Source organism: Idiotropiscis lumnitzeri, chromosome 17, assembly GCF_059441095.1.
Source record: "Idiotropiscis lumnitzeri isolate Australia: NSW breed Sydney's pygmy pipehorse chromosome 17, RoL_Ilum_1.0, whole genome shotgun sequence".
NCBI classification, from domain to species: Eukaryota; Metazoa; Chordata; class Actinopteri; order Syngnathiformes; family Syngnathidae; genus Idiotropiscis; species Idiotropiscis lumnitzeri.
The window spans coordinates 7,854,005-7,873,367 of NC_142407.1; the positions used below are offsets into that span (position 1 = coordinate 7,854,005).

Sequence of the window (19,363 nt, forward strand, 5' to 3'; positions counted from 1 at the left end):
ATGATTTTCTCAATAGCCCAGTGGGAGTGCAGGAAGTGAGGGTGCATGCAGCCGATCGGTGTTGCAGTGAAACAGCGGCCATGCTGTGAGGAAGATGGCTTTTCTCTCTGACAGTCCCACTGTGATCCATGGGTCTACAAATGAGACGGTAGGGGGTGGGGAGGGATCCAGCCTTTCCATCTTTAAAGCCCCAGTTTCCTTCCTGGGCATATCTGCTGCAGTGGTGAGGCAGAGAGGGGTAAGGAAAAAAAAAAAAAGCATCAATGGATAAACAACAAAGAGTTGCTGATAATGCCGTTGAAAGCACGCTGGCACTGCTTCCCGCTGTTTGTGAATTCATCAGACCTCACGCTGAGCCACGGGTGATTTCTAAATATATGCAGCTCATCTGATGTAGATGTGTAAACTCTGGATGGTGCAGACACACTATTTGCTTTGCCCTCCATGGTGCTCGTGGGTGGGATCTGCCTGTACCATCTTAAGTTATTTTTCCACATGAGTTTTATTAAGTGCTCACTTACGATGCCAGTGGTCATGTCCTGGGCTCACCGCTGCTGCGGCTGCTGAAATGACCTTGCATTTCATTTGAGAGAGATCCGTTGGGTGTTAAGGTGAGCAGGCCTGTTCCAAAGTGCGGCAGACTAACTCTTTCTCTCAGCACGCACACTGACTCACAGCGTAAAGGAGGCATCAGAGTTTCAAATTTAATACTGTGAAGGGAGTGAACGGGCACACGTCACGCACCTTTGTTAGCTGCTTGCAAATTCTATACTCATCAGTCCGGCATTTTATTATGAATAATAAATAAATAGTATCATGTTGTTTATTTGCACTGTTATTTCCTTTCAGTCGGCCTGGCTGTCTGAATAAGAGAAGGACGGGCACATTAGAGGCTCTTGCAGTAGGTGGAGCTCTTGTGTCGGATTTCGATGTCACAGCGAGATTCACCTGCTTGTGAAGGACAATTGCCTCCTTGGGTCTTCAACCCCCCCACACACACTCCTGTTCTGTTGGCATTTAGTCAAAATGCAGAGAACACATCATGTGAGAAATGCATGATATGGCCTCAAATTAAGTGACATTGTTTTCAGCTGATAGCATTCAGACCCTCACACACGTTCTATTTTTCCAGGATTCTGTTTTCCAGCGAGGAGTTTGTAAGCCAAAAAAAAAAAAAAATGGCGATAGCTGTCGTAGATCTAAATAAATACTGTGACATTTTAGCAGCCCATCGCAGTGTAATTTGCCGGTGAATTGGACAAAGAAGCATAACGTGACACAGCAAAGGAGGGCATTTATTGGTTTGTATGTCTTTCTTTGTGACATTTACATGCTTATTGCAACGAGACATGATTGTCTCAGTGATTTTTCTCGCTTCGAAAGAGATGAGCATAGGAACTGGTTAGTCAATTAATTGATCTTTGATCATTTTGATTGTGTCAAACGGATCATTTGATGAATCATGGTTGTGACGTAACAAAGTGCACGGCTTGGTTGTAACCAACAGAGGCACTACTGATTTAGTTTAATTAAGAAAAAACCTGGCCATGTCTATTTGTGACAAAACATTTTTTTTTTCATTTTAAATTATACTAATTACTATCCTTGAGGGGAAATTAAATAGACAAAACTGTACCTTTTTGTTGGACACCACAGTTATGCAGAACACACTTGCAAAGCGAGATGTCAGAGTGATGGGATGCACCACAAACTATTTTGTAACCATGAAACAAGTAGGAACGAACTAATAATAAAATATATATATATATATATATATATATATATATATATATAAGGCATACATATATATCTCTATATAACTCTACATAATAAAGTGTTATTAATGTGTTATGATATGGAAACAACCTAAAAACTGTGCTGTACTTGGCCTGAAATAGAAAAGGTGAATGAGCATGTGTGGATGTGAATGTTTCATGCATGTGTGTCATGACTAATTTCTGTCTTCGTCCTCCGAACACCTTTGTAAACAAGAACAAACTGTCCCACCCCCATGTTAGATCAGTCCTCCTCCCTCCTTTCTGTTTACACCCCGCACCCCCACCGCCTTTTTCTGCACCTTGCGCCATCTCCTCTCCGTAATCTACCGCAGGCCCTTCATCTCTCTGGCCTGTCAGCGTGCTTTTTCATTTGGCTTGTTGCTACAGGGGGCTTGGCGCTGGCAGATTACAACTCGGCAGCCAGTCATTTTCGATTTATCAGACACCCCCCACCCCCTCTCCCTTCGTAGCACCTCTTTTTTTATTCTACCTCTCTCTCAGGCAGCATCAGTGCAAAGACATAGCCATTCTTCATCACCCCACCACCGCAAGTCCACCCCCTATCTGATACCTCCCACATGCCATATCTTCCCTTTTCTATCCAAATAGAAAAATCTGGACATGAAAGCAGAAATATTGAAGCATTTACGTTGGAGAGGCAGCACACGCTGTGTTATTACTTAGGGCCTTGTCACTGGTGATGACCTAGGAGAGTGCGGAGTATCGACACTTTATCACTCCAGGCATTCTGCTGATTGCAATGACAAAGGTTGTCGGTGTCTTTAATAGTAAGGTTAGCAGCCTTGTCTTGGGCCCTGGTGAAAACTGAAACGATGCTCTATTACATCGCGGCTTTTAACCATTCCGCATGTCCAGGGGGGTGTATTGATAATAGTAAAGAAGTAATTCTACACGCAAAATTGCCTTCATGTCATAGCTCTTGAAGCCTTTCCCAGAACTTGCACAGCATTCGCCCGCCGAGCCTGGTTTTGTCACAAAAAAGGCTTGACATAGTGCAAGATGTAGTGCGATAAATAAAACATGTTGCAAAAAAATATATTAAAAAAAAAAAAATAACAAAATCAAAACTGGTGTACACTTGATTTATGGTTTAAAGGAACACCATTACTCTCCCAGACAAAAATACAAATCGAATAAGGGCATGGCAACGAGAAGTAATAGTTTCGTCCTGCCTGCTCTCTAATGGCTGCTGAAAGACACTAACAGTACTACAGAAGGAAAAAAAATAAAACAATCCTATAAATAAAGAGCACTAAGCCACCTACGTGCTACATGTGATGTAGAACTTGGCTCAGCTATAACTAGTCCCCGGTGTGTTGGAATTTGCGACACACAAGGGGCGGCTTTTGTACAAGCAGTCCACTCAATGCTGTAAAGTCTTGCGAGACCAGAAGCTTTCCTTAAAGCTGTCGGATCTTAAATTACAGTAAAAGCTCAATACCACGCACGTGGCATCTGTATAGGAATCATAGGACGCGTAATCCTGTTTTGCTTCATACTTTTTTTCCATCAGGTCTTCAAAGTAGTCTTGAACTAGTATAACTCATTCCCTGCCATTGACCATCTATGCATCCATACTTCTATTAACTGCAGACCTCAAACCTCCCCCGTCAAAACAGAAATTCGTAAGAACAAAAGTAATTTATAGGACCGGAAATAGCTAGGAAACTCATTATTTGAACATATGCGGAATAAAACGGTTTACTAATCTGAAAACTGTTTAAAAGACGATTAATGCAGTGTTATTAATCGTAATTAAGAAACAATGTCAGCCTCTATCAAAAGTCCAAAATCTTATTTACGCTTTAGTACGTGTCCATAAGAGCAGACTTTTGTTACTTGGCTGCGAAGGGTAACTTAAGTATCAAAACTGAAAGCTGGACTAAGTAGGACTTCACTGAAGGCCTATGTGTAAAATGCACAACCCGTCACTGATAAAAGGGGACCACAACCTTGGTTTTCCAATCCAGAGGCACTGGTCCCAATGTTGCAGATGCGTGCTAACCAGCACAGCTCTGAAAAACTGAAAGATCTTTGGAGGGTTTTTCTTTTTTGTCTTTTTTCGTAGCACACACCATGTGATACAATTTCTGACACGTGTTCAATCCAATTATTCGGTTAATGGACGATGGTCTGTCATCAGCTTGGCTTTGTCGACCAATTTACACCCTGATCCATAACAGTGTTTGTTTATGTTACTTGTGAATAACCTCTCATGATGATCATTTCGACTGAAATGGTGTCGTTTCACTGCGAGTGTGTTGACACCCATTGTTGGTTTGTTAAAAGCTGCCCGAGCAGATGTTTGCTAGCATAATCCTAATAACGCAGACAAACTCTGCTTATTTTATGATAGTTTTATGACTTGATAACGGCAGATGGGAATGTTGGGAAGGTGGCTAGATGAGGACATTTACTGCGGAGATTACTGATGATAGCCGGCCTTCGGCATGCACTCAGGTCAGCCGAATAGGAAATGTATATCCTGCCATTATTTTTACAGCCTCCCCTAATCCCTTGAATAGAAGTGCAGATGGAGCCAAATGCAGCTAAGGTGAGATAATATCATTCATTTTGGTTAATACCGGCGCTCGCGGCACATCATTGACCGTCTGTCCTCAATATCCACCTGCTAACAAGAACTCATTGGGCGACCCCATGACCTTCACTTACTATCTTTGCTACTTAGTAATGAAAAGTCCCTGCATGAATGCAACAATTTCATTAGTGGTTAGGTTCAAATCGTAATTGTTATGCATGGCTCAGTTACCACGGCTACCATTGTATTAGCTAATCCGATTTTCTGTCATGCATTTTGTGCTCTTATAAAGTCATTATCGACCAATTATAATTTATTGATTGTTGAATTTCAGAAGTGGCTCGTTGCTTTCATAGTGGCAGCGTTTAAACGTGATGACTTAGCTGCGAGCTAGTTGGGTTGCGTCTCAGCCATGATCAAGGTAGGGCACATGGTTTCCCGTTTTTCATCAGAGAATCTTTGACATGTTTAGCGTCCTGATACTATATATGTAACAAAAAATCGGAGTTTTTTTCTAAACTGGAGGCTTTGTCTATCATATTCCTACCACATGAGCTGCTCACAAGGCTTGACCCAGTGTTAAGTGTCTGTGCTAAATTTCATTGCATCTATCTACGGGAAGGCCTGCCAATATGCTGGCAGTGAATTCCTCGAGGAAAATAAATGGCAATAAAAAAGAGAAATGATAGCCCCTGCACGCCGTTAGGAGAGGTCTTTTTCTCTGTTGTCTTTTTTTTCCTCCATACCTCTTTTTATTGAAGGCCGTCCATGCTCTGGGAGCTGGGTTCTTTTTTTTTTTTTTTTTGAAGTTTTTTTTTTTTTTTTTGGCACGCTAGTTGTGGCTATAGTTGGATGGGTCTCTAAAAGCCAATATTGAAGTAATAACTTTGTAGCACAGATTGAAGAGCAGGGGAGCCATGCAATTAATTGTGCACACATTTTTTGATGAGTAGTTATGTGGCGATGAGCATTCATCTGGTCTCATCCCCATCCTCCCCCATCCCTTTTAAGGGAATTGGAGGTGTGTAAAGTGGGCAGGGGTGGTTATTTTACTGCCATGCTTGGCCTCTATAACAAGATGTTCAGATATGATCTGAGAGTGTATGTCTCCTGCTGCCCTCTTCTCAGCACTAACTTTTCCCCACTAGCGCCTTTCATTATTAAATCTGGGAATTGTCCCCATAACTCAATGCACCAGACTACAGCATTATATGACCATTTGTGAGAGAGGAGTGGGGTGCTTGTGACGCAGGCCAGAGGATGGATGTTAAAAGCATATTGATTTGTCTGTAATGTCGTCATAAATCAAGGATTTATGGCAATAGATAAATGCAGCCACAAACTTCAGTAGCCTCCAGCTTGCGGTGGAGGAAATGGAGTCCTTAGTATGACTGATGAGATCAAGGCAGTGCTCTCAGCCCTGCAACACCCCATCCTCTTGTTCTCCCCCCAAGCCTCCATTTGCCACTCTGCTCAAGATGCTTTTACCCTGCGGCTACTGTGACTAGTCCTCAGTGGCTCATATCCTTGCTCTGGCTCCACATTCCAGCACAGAAGCTAAAAAAGCCACCTCTGTAGCCTTACTGATCTATCCGTTGCTTGGAAAATGATGTCTGACAAGGTCTCCAGAGATTGCTTCTGCACAATGATGTTAGAAGATTGAAAAGGAGAGGAAATATTGCTTCTCCGTGGTTATGAATGGCTTCGACCCAGCTGTGAATGACATCTTAACCACAAGCTAATAACTGGCTTGAGAGTACAGTAAACATGCTTAGAATGTCTGATATGTCATTTAGTCACCATGATTAGCTCACAGTGGTATTAGGGGTTATTTTCACACTGGACTATGCCTGTGACCTTTTTGCCCCCACACAGAGCTAACAATAAACAAATCTGGGGCAATGGAAGCAAAGGGCTGATGCTTAGTGACAGGCTACGACGGAGTGTGGCACGAGGGCCAGGCGGGCTGCTGTCTGTGGCAGTTAGAGCAGCCGGGCCTCGGAGCAAAGCACCGGGTCAGCGTCCGGCCATGCTGGTGGGCTCTCCACACAGCCGCTGTCACAAAGATGTTGTAGGTCCTCTTGTCAGCTCTTTCACTGGCCCTGACGAACCCTAAGGTCCCCTTTTCACTTCCCAGTCTCATTTGATAAAGCTCAATGAGTCTTAAACCGGAGCAGTACTTTCCAACTGTTGTTGTCAAGCAAGTGAAGGTGTTTCACTATTTGCACTAAACCCCTCTGCATCGCGGGGGTTATGTTCCAGACCAACCCTGCAATCTGCGCAATCTGTTATTTAGAAATACCCTTTTTAAAATACTCTAAGGCAGGGGGTGCCCGACCTTATTTTGACTGAACTGTACTTTTTAGCTGCCAACCTCCCGCGATCGACCATTTGATGGGGTTGAATTCTCACAGACGCGTATATTCTTAACCGGTGATTTACTCACTGCGGCATCGATCTAACTCGGGAAACGAACCTACGCAGTCACCAAGTCTCCAGCTTGGGAGAACAGAGCATGGATCAGTGAGTTAAAATTCAGCTCAGAATGCTTTTTGGCCATGAGATTGATAGTCTGTGTAAGATGTAGTGTACACAAACTATATACTACTACTACTAATGTCACATATAATAATATCACAGATGGCCACAATACACTGGTTGGACCCCTTTGCTCTATAGTCTTGTTTTTAATAGCATTTATGGCACCTCAGTTTTTAATGACAAACTTAAAATAGCGCAAAAAAAAAAATCAACCACATATATCACAGCAGATTACTCTACTTAGCCTGTGACAAAATTTATACTGCCATAACCTTAAAAGTGTGCCACCATCTAGTGGTTGAATGCATCCAATATACAGGAGTCGTACTGAATATACTACAGATTGTGAGGATCATTTATACCGAGGCTTTAAGGCCCATCTTTAGTTACGTTTCATGCGTTGTGATGTATGGCAATTGAGTCCCCGAAGGCAACATGTAATCACCTGTGTGAAGTCCACTAGAATTCCTCAAGTTGTTCATTTTAACTGCAGAGTAGTGAGCCTCACAAGCAGTTTAATAACCATAGTATATAGACCTCTGAAGGCAGCGTAAAAAGAGATATTCAAAGTGTAGTCAGTGGAAACCAACGAGTACGACAATGCCCCAGGAAATAGACAATTTATTATCAGCAATGCTTCCCAGCGAGTGGATTATCTATAAAACTTTCATGGTTCTCCCTCAGTGGCAAGCCGCCATAAAACTTCCCAAATGAGGGACTTGTTAATTTACTTGTTAAAGCAAATTAAAAATTCATAAGCGCTTTTAGGTAAATGAGATCCTCTTTCATTGCCGCCCTGGTGGAATTCTCACTGCCAGATCCTGCGAGTACAGGTTAGCTGTTCTGAGAGCCGCACAAGAACAATAAAAGATGTTAAACTGTTCTGGGTTTTATTACTGCCGAGGTCTGCAGCTGCTGCCGTGCGTAACTAAGGGAAACCAGGATGTTGAAGGCAACCGAATCCCGCAGAGGCTCGAATAGAGAAGGCAGCCCTCGACATTTACTGAAATTCTTTTTTTGGACTGATGAGGGCCATAAGGTTGGTGGGTTGCTTGGTTGGTTGTGCATGGCTCGGTCTTAAATGCATTTGTGGTTAGAAATGTTAGCAGAGCATACTTAAGTGCTTGATTGCCTTTACTCTGTATCTTCAGATGCCTTGAGGATAAGCCAGAAAGCTTTGGTCAAAGTTCAGGGCATATTGCAAGGCATGTTTGGAGACATAGAAAATGTGTGTGTGTTTCTTCAGTTTTTGTCATTCAAATCCGCCGCTCATACTTGTGGTTTACACACCACCCTCCAAAAAAATGCATACATATTCGCCAATATTGTTTTATTGGTGTTTTGCTATAATCGGCTCTCTGATTCATCACTCCGGTTCTGGTCGGTTCTGGCAGAAACGTGATTACAGCATTTTTAATCATGTAGATGTACACTTCGAATGAAATACAGCATTGCCAAACATACTTCACTTGTATCACATCTCCTCCACTTTCTTAGTATCAGTCAAGAAAGTATTTTCCATTGTATTTACGAGCTCTAGGCTACTTCATCTTCGATAGGTTCATAAGCAGTGTCAAATAATTTCAGCGTCAAAAACGAGCATTGCTGTGCCATTAAATATTAAATATTTTGTACAGAGCTTTGTTACTGTGAAAGCGCTACATAAACAAGGATGTATTGTAATGTATAAATATGGACAGTAGCTTCTCCAAGCCATCTTCGTTTTTAACACTGTTAGGCGTATAAATCGATGTTTTGGGAGGCCGCTAATTCTAAACTCCTCATGCACCTCAAACGAAATGTCAACGGTTCTTGTGGGAGGTGGGGGGGGGGGGGGGGATTACTGTTTGTGTAACTTTGCTCCTCTGTACTTTCTCACAATGTAGATCAACTCTTTTTGCAGTGTCCAAAGCAGCAAAACAAACCAGGCATTCAAATACAACTGGTTAATTTTGATTCATATTCTTGTAACGCATGTACATTCTCAAATATACGAAGTGGATTATTCATTACTTTGAAAAATTGTTACACATACAGGCCCAGGGTAATCTTTTAATCATTGTGTATGTGTTTGACCCCGTATGATAATTCTCCAATCTCACCACGAAGAAATTAGGATACATTATGCAGGCAAAGTCATTTCCTCAGCTTTATAGATAAGGGTTGGATGCAATAAAATGCACTAGTAGCGCTGTTTGTTATTGGAGATAAAACTGAGGCTATGTGTAAAAGACCTACCTGCCTTGCGGGAGCAATCACATCAGAGCTGCTAATAAGAGAGGTCCCACATACGACCGACACAGGCCTCTTATTCAGATTTATTGTCACGCACAAAGGCATTAAATTACAAGAGTTCCCTCTATTTGCTTTAGCTGTGCCTTCATCATGACCTGAAAATAAATTAATTCATCACGAGGACATTGGAAAAAGAGAAGGTGAATAAAAAGGAAGTAAAATGTAGTCTCTGAAGTCATTTAAAGAAGCTCAGGGGCAAATTAAAGCGAACAAGCTGAGGGATATGTGTTCAAATAGTTGTGTAATCAGGTCCGGAGCTATTTAATATCCTTGAAAGATGAGACACACTTTATTAGGATGTCTTTATTGGACAAGTTCTTTTTTAATTATTCTCAGTAAAAAAAAAAATAAAGGCAAGGTTTGTCATTTGATGAGGTACACTGGAATATCAATGCAGTTTCAATACTGCAGCATCAGCTTGAAGTTAAATTACGATTGAAAAGGTAAAGATGCTGTCACTTTTTACTACTCTGCATTTTTATCTTTTTTTTTTTTTTTTACAAATCATGGTAACATTTTTTAATTCAGGACTGGTGTTTGCTCACGCAACAACAAAAAACTAAATTACAGTTTAATGTAATGTCACACCACAAAATCTTTGATAGTCCTGACAAAAATAGAAAAGCTCAGTTCTGACTTAAATCGCCGAACATAATAAATATTTTGTTTTAGTGCTGTAACTACAACAGTTGGTGATTATTTATTTATTTGTCTGTCCATACAGTAGCTATGTGTTGTTAATAAACAGGAGTTTTCTAATGTCTCAGTAGTAGTAGAAAAACATATTGGAAAGTAAACTGATGCGCTAATACAGCTGTATTAACCTACAGAAAGGTTTTCCTTTTTAGTTTCTAAATACCTGAATTGAACTTCCATGATCCCTCGCTGTACAATTTTATTTATTTTTTTTTTTTGCTCTTGGCAAAATTTAAAATCCATCTGTGTTCTGACGTACCAGCTAGCGCTAGCATTGAGCTAACCTGGGAGATTTGTCTCTTGGGCCCAATGTCCAAGTTTGCAAACTCCATTTGAGCTCAGGCGGCGTCAGGCCAACAGCGGAGCCAACAAAGGCATTGATTCACATTTCTTATATTTACTTTTATTAACTCAGTGCTTAACACTTTAATGTAGTACCAATTAGTTGGCTAAAATCCCAATATTTCCAGGTGTCGCACTTAAAGAGCCACAAAACTCAACACTACTGTCAAGACGTACAGTATTTGCATCCATAAAGCTTTTGTAATGCGTCTGATGTAAACTGTGTTATTTTATGAATTCCTAAACCTTCCTCTACATATTCTAAATGGGAATGTTGAGGAATAAGTATGATCAGACCATCAGATTATGACAAAGGAGCTTCACACGGTAACATAGTCAGGATAGCTCAACCCCTCCACGAGGAATCAGTTTCTGGGTCAGAGTGAATACGATATTATTTTCCTTTTTTCTTTGTAACTGTCCATGAAATCCCCTCGGACAATGTGGCATTTCCACAAAAAGGAGTACAATGTGCTTTGGCTTTGTTGGGAATTAAATGTGTTATATGTAATTAGTGCTATCACAGCACAGGGCATTGGTGGCCTTGGGTCTGTGCTCTTAATGCTTTTGGTTCTCTCCAGCGTTTGCTCATTTCTGTCTGACCATACGCACACACTGACACACACAGCCGTAGCTACAACGGAACAGGAACATAAGCCCATCAGGCATTCCCAGTGCAGCGACTCTCTTATCGCGCTCAGAACTCTGGCGAATCCACCCGCCCTGTAACCGTCATGCAATTCTCTCAAGGAATAGAATTCCTTTCACTCGACTAATGTCGACCGAAAAGGGGGAGAAAAATAATTTTAATTATCTACTCAACTCAAGAGTTCTGTCACTAGTCCCCTGCCTTGTGGCCTTTAATCACACCAAATGATGGCCAATACCCTGAAAGGAGTGGGTGGAAAATATACAGTTTATATGGCTCTGAAGCCCCACTCCCCCTTTCAAATAGGCAGGAATAATGTGCCATCATCTTCTTGTCCAAGCTCTTTATGCATGCAGAGCATCTCTCTACTTTTCCTATTAAGTGGCTGAGCCGCACTTTACTGCACTGTCCCATAAAGCCAGCTTTTTTTTATGTGCTTTGAAATGAAACCTGCAGTGTTTGTCTGGTCTGCAAGACAGCACAGACACTTTCGATGGACTTCAATCACACACTTGGACAGGGAGTACACAACCACCTCATTCCACTCAACTCCACTCTCCCATGAGTCTTTTATTGTTCTCCATATTTTGAAGAGCCTCAGAAGCTTGTGGATTGGCCCGTTGTCCTCTCCATTCTACTCGTTTTGCTGCATTTCCAACTGAGTGGCTAGAGAATAACACTTGCAGAGCTCCTGCTGTCTCAGCATGTGGTGTCTGCTTGGAAAGGATAGTGGCTCCATTTAAAGGTTCTGCAGGGGGCTTTGTCCCTGCTCTGTTTCATGAGCTGCGAGTAGCTTCATACTGCGATATCAGATGGCGTCTTTCATTGGCAAGTTTTGTGACGGCCGTCGAAAGGACCACGGAACAAGGCACATTCACAGAGACTTCTCCTCAGCTCCCGCCAGTTCCCACACACTGAATTCTGCGGGAGGTCTTCTCTGGCCGACAACTTTTGCACTGTATAGCCGGACCTGTTAATCTTCATGTTGTTAACCTGTGGTCTCATTTTGTGTTCAAGCAGTTGAAGCCAGGACAGAACAAGCGCAAAGAGAGCGACAGCGAGAGCGTGAGTGGAGAGTCCAAGCCTTCCATGAGGAGCAGCTCCAGAGACCGACTGACAGATGTGAGTACCAATAAGCCTTGTTTTATTTTAATTTTTATTTCAAACTCGCTATAGTCCAACATCACTATGAATTTTGGATGGAGAAAGCGACCAGCCATAGCCAAGAGGTCTGATGTCAGCAAGAGGTCAGTTGTTCATATCCCCCCAAGATACAAATGCCGTAATTTTGGGACTATAAATTGCATTTGTTCCATAAATTATTTATTTATTTAATTGACCCCCCTCCAAAAAAAAAAAGAACACTGGAGCTCTGACTCGCACCTAAAATCTCCATTCCCCAATTGTTGGGTGCATTTGGAAACACTTTGCGCGTGCACTGCTTCACTCCAACTGCTTAGAAACTCCGAATTGTTACTGTGTGCCGTTCGGACTCCCCCAAAAAAGGAGTGCTGGAGTCCAATGCATCTGGCAGTGCAGACGGAAAAAGATCAAGAAGCACGGGATGCTGATTGCTTTATAACATATGTTGCATCTGGAGATTAATTCGAGGGGAGTGCTGTCTGTCTGTCCGAACACGCACACACACAACTCAAAGCTGGGCACTTGACCCTTTTTTGCCAGTCAGCCCCACGCCCTACTGACACCATCTTGGTCCCCATCCAGCCTTGACCCTCTGGCCTTATTCATAAAAATTATTGGCCCGCGACAGAAAAAAAAAAAGAGAGAGAGGGGGGGGAAATCTTCACTGAGTAAATCACCAGGCTATGTCGGGGCGCTTCAGTTGTGTTGCGTATCTTTTATTAGTTCAGATAAGCAGGGCTGTCTTCACATCAGAGGGTCGGGGTTTGGTTTTTTACTCAAATTTCTCTTCTCTCGACCGACTGGTATGTGAACCCAAATACAGGATAAATAATACACTGGAATGAAAAATTAGCAAAGGAGAATACAAAAGTTATGTAATGCCAATTATGCACAGTCCTAACGTAATAAGAATGGTTTGGCAAGAAAACTATAAATAAAAATAATAAAGAAATAATTTTGCCCCCCCTGAAGAATGTTTTGTCGCAAAAAAATCTCAGTTGTGTATAAAATCTCCAAATAAAAAGGGAAATAATGATTTCCTATATTATACATACTCTTATATTCCTCCTGATGTCAAACCAACATGTTCTCAGTCTGCAACCAAAAGAAAGGAATTCAGAGTCACTGTTTTAATACTTTTGTCCAAGGAGTGTACACCTCACTTACCTCTGACCTCGGTCCGTGGTCCTTTTAGAAAAGCTCTGGACATGAATGCAGTGGCCACCCACATACGCACATGATTTGATTTGTATGAAGAATCTGCAGTGTAACAATCTGATCTCTGGCCATAATTAAAGCTGTCAGCTGCGAGACGAGCTAGTCTTTGAGAAAGACATGGCCGAACAACTGGAGCAAAACCGATTCTGCATGTAGCTTTGCCGCTTGACTGGGCATGAAATGAAATAAGTAATTTGATGTTGAAATTGAAATGATAGTTGCTGATTTATGTCAGCTCGCGCCTCCGCAGCGCACACCGAACTTGCGAGCGACTACCGTCGCTGTAATGCAATGTACAATCATGAAACCAGACAGCTGTCATCTGTTGAGACTCTAACAAGACTGGATTAGACCAAATGTCATCACACTCTCACTATCCATCGCAGCGGTTCGAACATATCGAGGAATGAAGCCAAACCTTTCATACCCCCTCACATTTTGTACAACTGCTTGTTTTCCAGTATTGTTTGAAAGATTGGACATTCCACTAGAATGACTTGATCTAATTTGGGGAATATTAATAATTATGTATCAGTAGAAACATGGCATGGTTTGTCAATTTTCCGTCAAAATGCTGAGTTTGGCTGGAATGGCCACTTCTACCAGAGCACCAAGAATGGTGACGATGAGAAACAATGGTTTCCTGATATTTTTATTTATTTTTTTTTTTGCCTTGGGGAAGAAAATATCCTTTTTCGGGAATTTTTTAAAGTGATATCGCCTATCAAAAATCTGGTCAAAAGACTCATTCAAATAACTTCAGTGTTTCTCAACATTCTTCCTGACTCTTTAGTTTTGCCTTACATTCTCCAATTGGCTGACGTGTCAAAGGCCGTCACTTGCACTAAAAACCTAACAAAAATGGCGCATGCACTTCAGCAAGCAGTTGTTTTTACGCAGATGTATTTATTACATGGAGGAATTGAGAGGCATTTTTAAGTGCTCATTCAGTTTGTTTGTTTATTTTGTTTGTTTTTTAGTCAATTCTACAAAGATGGCTGCCACTTCTCACATTTCTAATATCCGTCAATAATAAATTATTAGCCTAAAGAAAATATTGTGAGAATATTGAACTTCTGTTTAATGGCTGTCGCTCAACTCTGCAAATGTTTTTGTTACAATTATTCATGACCAGAATAGGAATTACAACACCGTATGTTATTTTGTTAGTTTTTGGAAAAGAACATTAACTCAAAATAAAGTACACTGAGTATCTATTATTTTTTTATTGAAAATTATAGGCTTTCTCAAGCAGAAACACCGCAATCCGCACTTTCTAGCTTGTTCTGTCACCCTCTCTATAATCACTTCCACTTGGACTTCCATTTGAGGCACTCGGGAGGATCAAATAAGCACAGCCCTTTTCTCCCCTCGCCTCGAAACACCGCGCAGGACACCGAGCATGCCGTCAGAAGAGCTGCTGAAAGCTGGGAAACATGACGACAGACTTTTAGTCCCCCGTCACTTTAGACAGTCATGCTGTGCGGGTCTTCATTTCAGGTCCCCGCAAGTTCCTGAACAAGTTCCCTTCCAGCATTATTGTAAAAAAACCTACTTCACACATCACAAGGAGGTGCACGTCAGAGTTTCCATTGCCGAGCTGTGAGGTTTGCAGCAAAAGGATATAGAGGGGAAATAATCACCATGGTGCCATGATGCTAAACAGTCTCCTTTTTTAGGTTTTGACTAATAATCAGTAAATGAAGCTTCAAATCTGCTTCATGAACCAGTTGTAGTATTTTTGGACTCCTGTAGATGGCACTCTATGTTCAACATTGGGCTGAAAGCACAATGACTTGCCATTTTTTAAAACCTTTATCTCAACCAACAGTGCCATCTAGAGGACTCAAAAATACAACTGGTTCATGAAGCAAATTTAAAGCTTCATTTTCCCATCACGACTAATAATTGACCAAAGGGGTCATCTGTTTTTTTGAGTCTGCTTGCTTTGTTGTGTTCTTTATATAACATGATCAAATATACAGTAGCAGGGTTGGTGCACCCAGACAAAGCAAAACGACACAAAAACATTTAATGTGTGACAGGATCTGTCGTTGAACCTAACCTATTCATTAGACCAACATATCACAAATTTTATTTGCTTCCCTTCCCCTCACGGTGCAATGATGCGCCAATGAAGCAAATGAACTGATTTTTTTATTTTTTATTTTTTTGGGCGACCTGGCGCTGGCTGGAGGGACGATACAGGCCAGAGGAGGTCAGGTCTGGCAGCCTCCTCTCTCGCACTGTTCTTCCCTTTTCACCCGATCCCGCCAGCTCATTAAGGCGTACAAATGGCATATCAGGTCGGCTGTGTTTGCCTCAACCCTCAAAACCCCAGCTAAATTGGCAGGCTTAGCTGCATTTCCTCTGAAGTGCCGGGTTCCCTTTTGGGTCTGTTTGAAGCCGACATGGCGGCCGTCCCCCCCACCACACCCCACCCCTTTCCGTCTGGGTGGCAGGCACTGAGGCAAGCAGCGGTCCCAAGCAGAGGGAGTCATCTGGATCAGGGAGGGAAGGGGAGCTTGGGATGAATCACTCCTGTTTAGTCTCTGTGGCAAGGGGTGAAATGCCATCATTACCCAGCTGCCTATCAAATAAATTGGCAATTACGGGCCTGAGATCGCAAGTAAACAGCGTGTTACTCCACTTTTTTTTTTGTGTGTTTTTTTTTTTTGTACCCAAGGCTCTTGATAAGACGGGGGTGCAATAGAGAAAGCTTTGTAGTGCTTGGTCAGAACCCACCGGTTGGTCGTACAAGAAGCAGACTATAATGAATGAACGTCTAGGTTTAAGTCGCCATTTTAAAGCAGTCAGATTTTTGCCAAGTCCAAAAATAAATCAGTGCTTTGGCGGAATGGAAATGAAATGAAATAAAATGACCAGCGAGTCACACATTGGCCTGTGTGGGGGCGGCAAAGCCAGTATAAGAGTAGGAAAGATTTTGAACTTATCAGACCTTTCCTGTCAGAAAGAGGATATGTGGACGTGTGTCAATCTGTCGAGCATCCACTAAATAATTAAACTGAGAATATACATACAGTCTTCAGTTTAGTTATTAGTAAAGGGGAACAATAACTCATTCACGGCCAGCGCAGGTAAAATAAATTTACTTTTTGGCTTCTATATCCGTAATGGCAGTGAATGAATTAAAGATACAAGGACCCGCGGAGGTTCTTGTGAAATCTTTCAATGCCACAAAAGTTTGTTTTACTGTGTGTTTTTTTCATAAAATGATTTGAAATACTTTTTGCCGAAAGTTTGTTTTTGTTTTTTTTATAAAAAGTGGTTTACTACGACTTAATGCTTTTGCAAGATTATTTAAATGCATCGTAAAGTGCATGCCCAACCTTTATTACGAAATGTCTTTAAATGACTGCATTGCTAACAAAAAGTAACAGACTGATGTAATTGTTTTTTTGTTTTTTTTAACGCATCAGTCCCTGCATTTGAGTACGTTGCTGTAATTGTAGAATTAAGTTACCACCAGACTACTTGCTTTTTCCCCTCAAAATGTAAAATGCGCGTTGTTAATATCCCCGCCAGTCATCACTGGCTTCTCATACATAAGAGGGTTTGCTTTCACTGAGGTCTTGGAACGCTGGTTTGTAATGAAACATCTGGAAGTGATGTTGTTTAAAGTCAAGCACATCATCTTCTCACGCGTTTGAAGTGGTTTCAACCCTAAACACTGCCAAAGTCTCTGCCACGGTTTGTGAAACTGGACCTAGTTATTACTGGCGTTCTGGTGAGAACATGACAGCCTCTGCAGAATTCAATGTGCATGTGGTAAAACCATTCTAAATGCTGAAATTACAGCTTTTAGAAACCAATTACTGTCATAAAGTATATTTGTTGTTGTAAAGATCACTATTTTGATGAGATCGGCCTGTGCCTACAAAACATATCCTTTTATTTTATTTATTTATTTTTTTAAGCTTGGCTATACGGTCATTTCCTCCTGCGTCTTGTCTGAGCTGATTCATAGTTTCAAACCTGTTTATGGAACATGAGTGGAGCTGCTCTACGTCGTACTGTGCCCATCCCACCTCAATACATTCTCCAATTATTGCCTGACACTCAGATGTAAATGAGGTCACAGTCACCCTGCGTGTCCTGATATGCTGGACAATTTGCTCCGACACAGAACTTGTAATTGCTTGCATCGATTAGCACTTTCTCTGTCTGCCCCTAACTGATTTGAAATGTTTCCTATTAAAGACAAGATATGAAAGTAGGATTGTTGTACCTGTAATGAGCTCATTATCATTGAATATCTGGTGAAAAACTGTGTGTGTGGGGGTGTGTATGCGGGTGGGTGTGTGTGTGTGTGTGGCGTGACAGTGTGAAATGAGAAGCAATCTTTTTGACTGTTCACTAGATTTTTTTTTTAAAGATTTATAATGTTCCAAGCCAAGGCAGAATAAATGCCATGAAACAATTACCCTTTTTTTATTGTGTCATCTCCTGTCAAGTTGTAAGGGTACTGGGAAGGAAATTTACAGCCCACAAATTTATATGTTGGAAACCAGAGATGGGCACTTTCCGCTATTTTGCCAGTCCGTCCTCCGTTTGCGACCTGGGCACCCTCCCTGCCCTCCATTTATTCATGAAATAATCTTTTTCAGGGGGGGGGTTGTTTTATCAATAAATATTAGTTTAACTTTTAGTTAGTTTTAGTATTAGTTTTCATTTAAAAAATGTTTTACTGATGTTCAAGATTTAAAAAAAAAAAAAAGACCATGGTGAGTATTGTGCAGTGAAAATTTAAAGCACAAGGCAGTTACTGGACACTTTCTAGGCTTTGTATGTTCAGTGTGGGAAATTGTTGTGCATCTGCGCTGTCCTGAATGTTTCATGCAAATTAATGTGAATAGGAAATAATTTATTGTTACAAGCCTACTGAAGCGTTTTATGAGTCCTCACTTTCAGTTGAAATATGACCTCTTTTCAAAATGTAATCTTTTTCAGTCTCCAAGTCATATTCGCTGTATAAACGAGTGTCCCAAAACTTAGTTTTGAGCTAAAAACGGTCCATGGTACATAGCCCTCAAATCAACCTGATGAATAGGCTGTCTCCCAGGAAGTAGTCCGACATTAAAAACAAGTTCACTTCTCTCTCTTGTCTCACTCTTTTTTTTATTTAGCTGTCCCTTTCCCACTTTCATCGCCCGCAGTCAGCTTGTTATGAACAGATTGTGACACATTGTGTCATGGCAGTCGGGCAAAATTATGCTTGGTCTCAATTGCCCTGCCAAAATCTCAACCGCCAAATGTCTGTCAGGGGACTGTGAGAGGTCCCCTTGGATGGCTTGTCTAAAAATGCTGGGGGCACGCCTGCCTTCATGCATTCACAAATGTTTTAGTCAGACTTGCCTGGATCTGTAAAAATATAATTAGAATTGTGTGCAGTGACCTCTGAAGAGCCCTCAGGTTGACAATAGATGTTACTAGTTTATCTCCGCTAATTATTTACTACACCCAGAGGCCATGAAGATAAAATAGAATGCGACGAATTGGCTGAACACTGTGACCTTAACTGTAGTTATTATGTTACTGTTTATCCAGTAAACTCCGGTACCTTTGCCATGAAAGTGATACAGAGTAAGTTGAAGTGGTAAATACTGCTTTGGCTGAATGCAGTTGGTTTCTGCTGGGGATGGTAAATCTATTCTCATGGAAGATTAATGGACTGAAGAAGTGGTGTTGAATGTCATTGTTGAAGGTTGAAAGTATTGAGCGCCTGAATCCTATCCATATGTTTTCAGGAATGACATAAATAGGCTCAGCCAGAATCCATTTTGACTTATCAAGCTTAAACCGGTGCCAGAGCCATGCAATACTTGCCAAGCATTCAGGCTCCTTGGCTTCCAATAACAAATCCCTTTCCACATACTCTAATTTCCACTGAAATTTGCCACAGCCACACACTACCTCCCTGCTTTTTGGCTCGGCTGCACATCTTACAGCTTTTGGCTACCTATTACTTCCGCGTTTCCCGTAACCCAACCCTTTAACCCAAATTTCTCATTTCATACTGCCCCTGCCCCCCCTCGGGGAGTCTCTCCTCTCTTTGTTCCAGCTTTTTTAGCATGAGGCTGTTTCAGTGGGGGTAAGTTGAATAAGTGGAGCCCAGAGGAG

At 41.6% G+C, this 19,363-nt stretch overlaps 1 protein-coding gene across 15 annotated transcripts in view; it reads left to right on the forward strand.

Moving 5' to 3' along the window:
- The window catches only part of auts2a (activator of transcription and developmental regulator AUTS2 a), a 273,760-nt gene that overhangs the window by 92,319 nt on the left and 162,078 nt on the right, over window positions 1–19,363 (forward strand). For 11 of the 15 annotated variants that reach the window (XM_088279612.1, XM_088279609.1, XM_088279617.1 and 8 more), the window contains one exon: window positions 11,879–11,983. In XM_088279612.1, the coding sequence (XP_088135738.1) occupies window positions 11,879–11,983 (105 nt within the window). The remainder of the gene's footprint in view (window positions 1–11,878; window positions 11,984–19,363) is intronic. The other 4 variants (XM_088279615.1, XM_088279616.1, XM_088279619.1 and 1 more) reach the window with 1 other exon arrangement.